General features: G+C 47.3%; 1 protein-coding gene across 1 annotated transcript in view; it reads right to left on the bottom strand.

Moving 5' to 3' along the window:
• Nucleotides 1-3,222, bottom strand: part of LOC103469446 (protein FAM83F-like) — an 8,037-nt gene that overhangs the window by 3,140 nt on the left and 1,675 nt on the right. Inside the window, exons 2-3 of the mRNA XM_017306149.1 lie at nucleotides 405-628; nucleotides 82-211 (exon numbers count right to left, since the gene is read on the bottom strand). Of these exons, the coding sequence (XP_017161638.1) occupies nucleotides 82-211; nucleotides 405-628 (354 nt within the window). The remainder of the gene's footprint in view (nucleotides 1-81; nucleotides 212-404; nucleotides 629-3,222) is intronic.

Genomic DNA, 3,222 nt, shown 5'->3' on the forward strand with positions numbered 1-3,222 from the left:
CACACACACACACACACACACACACACAAACATGATTACACAACGCCCTGGGTCAACACACACACACACACACACACACACGTGGACCACGCTGGGCCCTGGAGCCTCTAGTTTCTGGGATCCGTTCTCAGGAACAAAGACGGTTCCCTGAAAACCGAACCGGGCCGCTGCGCCACGAAACGGCCCCACAGCGCAGGAAAGACGCTGCAGGCTGCAGATAAGGCCGGTTTGGTTTCAGATCGGATGTCAGAGGATCAGAGAAACAATCTTCCTCCTCCAGAGGAAACAAACATCCTCTAAGCTTTTCACCAGAAGTCTGGAGGAGAATTCAGCTGGTTGAGGCGACTTAACACAAAAAGTTAAATATTAAATTAGATCATCAGAGGAAGGTTTAACTGCCGCACAAGCAGAGGAGCCGGTGGTTTGAGTCCTGCGCTGTGTGCGCGGCTTGGCGTCTCACCCTCAGGTGCATGGCGTTGATCTGCAGCCGGGAGCTCATGTCCAGGAAGTGGGGAACGCCGCGGGCCTCCAGCACCGCGTACACCGCCACGCCGCGCCGCGCCGCCGCGTCCAGCAGGTCCTGGAGGATCTGCAGGTCCGTTAGGAGATCCATGACAATGGCCAGGACCTGGGGCAAACAGAGAGCGGGGCATTTTTACTGCCCTGCACTCGTTATGAGCCTGAAACACACAGCTAGCATCTAACCGCTGAAATATGATAATATACAGCTAGCATGAGCTGACCTCTGAATTAGTACAGCTAGCACGAGCTAACCTCTGAATTAGCGCGGCTAGCATGAGCTGACCTCTGAATTAGTAAAGCTAGCACGAGCTAACCTCTGAATTAGCACGGCTAGCATGAGCTGACCTCTGAATTAGCATGGCTAGCATGAGCTGACCTCTGAATTAGCACNACCTCTGAATTAGCACGGCTAGCATGAGCTGACCTCTGAATTAGCATGGCTAGCATGAGCTGACCTCTGAATTAGCACAGCTAGCATGAGCTAACCTCTGAATTAGCACAGCTAGCATGAGCTAACCTCTGAATTAGCACAGCTGCTGACATCAGATCAGTAATTTTATGACTTTCTCCTGGTAGCTTGGCATCTTTATTCTTGTAATGAATAAAACATTTTGTGTTCCAGCTCTAAGTTTCTGTCACAGAGTTTAACCCTGAAACATCGATGACTTTGTTTCTTTCAATTTAATCAAAGGTTTTGGATTATTTCCCCTGAAAAGCCAAAATAAAACACATTCTCAGTTTCCTGCAGAGGCGGCCATCTAAATAACAATCATCTATGATGTCATCCATGCTAAACGTCAGGAGGAGACCGAGGCCCGCAGCATCACACATCCTCCTCAGCCGATGAATTCTGAGTGAAGTCAAAAGTTATCAAAGAATCCGATTTGCAACTTTGGCATAAAAGTTTTATCCTGATCACAGCAAAACTTTTATTTAATCAGAATTAAATACCAGTTTAAAAATACGGAAACACTTCAGTGTCAAAAATATTCTACTGTAAGAAAAAACCCTGGGGATTTCTGCAACTGGAAAAAGATTTGGATTCATAAAGCAGCATTTAGCAGATCTGTTCAGGTTTCTGCTGAACTCAGCAGTTTGGTGGATCTTTATGTGATTCTCCAGCAGACTCCCTGCAGCCAGCGGCCCATTCCGTGGAAAAACCAGTTTCTCTGGAAACAGTCTGGACCAAATCCAGAGACGGTTATGAAATCATTTATAAACCCATTTAAGTTTCCCGTGATGGTTTTTTCCTGTCAGATAAACGGGGTCCAGTTAAAGATTCTCTGAGGCTCCCGCTTCGTTTCCTGTTCGATCCGATCCGCTCAACAAGGAGCTTTTGATGCAAAGCAGAAAGTTAAACGTCACAAACAAAAAACGGATCCGATGACAACCGGCTGCTTTCAGCCGACACAGATTCACACTCAGTTATTACAAAGGAAGACGAGTATGGAAGTAAATATGTGCCATCAGTACTTCCATAGACGAGACAAAAGGTTCAGAACGTCACAGTAAAATAATGTTCCAGTAAAAACATTCAGAAACGTCAGAGGAAATAAGTCTGTGTGAAAACAAACAGGCTGGATGCTCAGATTCCCTGTTGGGCACGGCGGAGGCCCCGTGGTGCTGTGGGCCGGCATCAGGTCAAAAAACTGTTTTCTGCTAAATTATTGAGTAAACAGAAACATGAGCTCAATACCAACAAAGATATTTATTGTTCTTAATGTTATTCATGTCTGAACTCCGATAACTCGGTGAAAAGTTTCTGCATAAAAAACAACAAAGATGAAAAGTTTGTTTACAGAAATCTGCTGCTTTAAAACGTCAAAACATTTTATTTTTTAAATAATTGTCAGAAAATCTAAAAATCTTAATCGGTACAGATGGTCTTACTGCTGATTCAGGAACATAAACGTTGTTTATGGACGATGTTTTACCGCCAGCAGTTAAGCCTGCCAGGAAGACGGTCGGCCATCTTGGATGTCTGGGTTTTGGTCAGGATCGGTTCTGTTTTGCTTTCTGGCGGCTCAGAAGCAGGAACGTGGCGCCTGCAGCTCAGATCCGGTGGATGGTCTCTGGTTTTTACGGCTCTCCGCCCTGAAGCCTCATTATTTTGTGAAAACTGGCCCAGCTGGCCGACGGCAGCAGGCAGAACCTGGGTGACCGTCGGCTTCCCTCTGGCTGCCGCGGCGTTTTCCCAAACCCTGAACCGGAATGACGCTTCCTGCAGCTCAGGGACTCATTTTGCTGCAGCCTGGCAGACGACTCGCCTTAATGGCCTCCATTAAAAGCAACGTGCGTCTTTCTGCTGACAGGTTGATTTACTGCACCTGCGGGGCAGAAACGGCAGCCTCTGATTGGCCGGTTCGTATCAGAGACAAACTGTCCTTTCAGAGGCGTTTCCAGCTTCTTACTCTGCTGCTCCAGTTTCTGGAGGTTTCCATGGAAACTGCAGGCTAACATGAACACCTGAACTGTCCGAGGGGGGGAGGGTAACCATGGCGACCGGAGCTCACCTGAGCTGGCGGATCATGAGATTAATCCGCTGCTTGTCCCGACCTGTTGGTGCCTCCAGGAACCCGGCTAATAACGACTTCATGTTCCGGAAACTTCAGACTGAAGTGGAAACAGGAACTGAGTCCAGAACATCCAGGAATATCGGGAATATTCCAGACTGAACATCCAGGAATATTCCAGACTGAA

This window comes from Poecilia reticulata, linkage group LG8 (genome assembly GCF_000633615.1).
Source record: "Poecilia reticulata strain Guanapo linkage group LG8, Guppy_female_1.0+MT, whole genome shotgun sequence".
NCBI classification, from domain to species: Eukaryota; Metazoa; Chordata; class Actinopteri; order Cyprinodontiformes; family Poeciliidae; genus Poecilia; species Poecilia reticulata.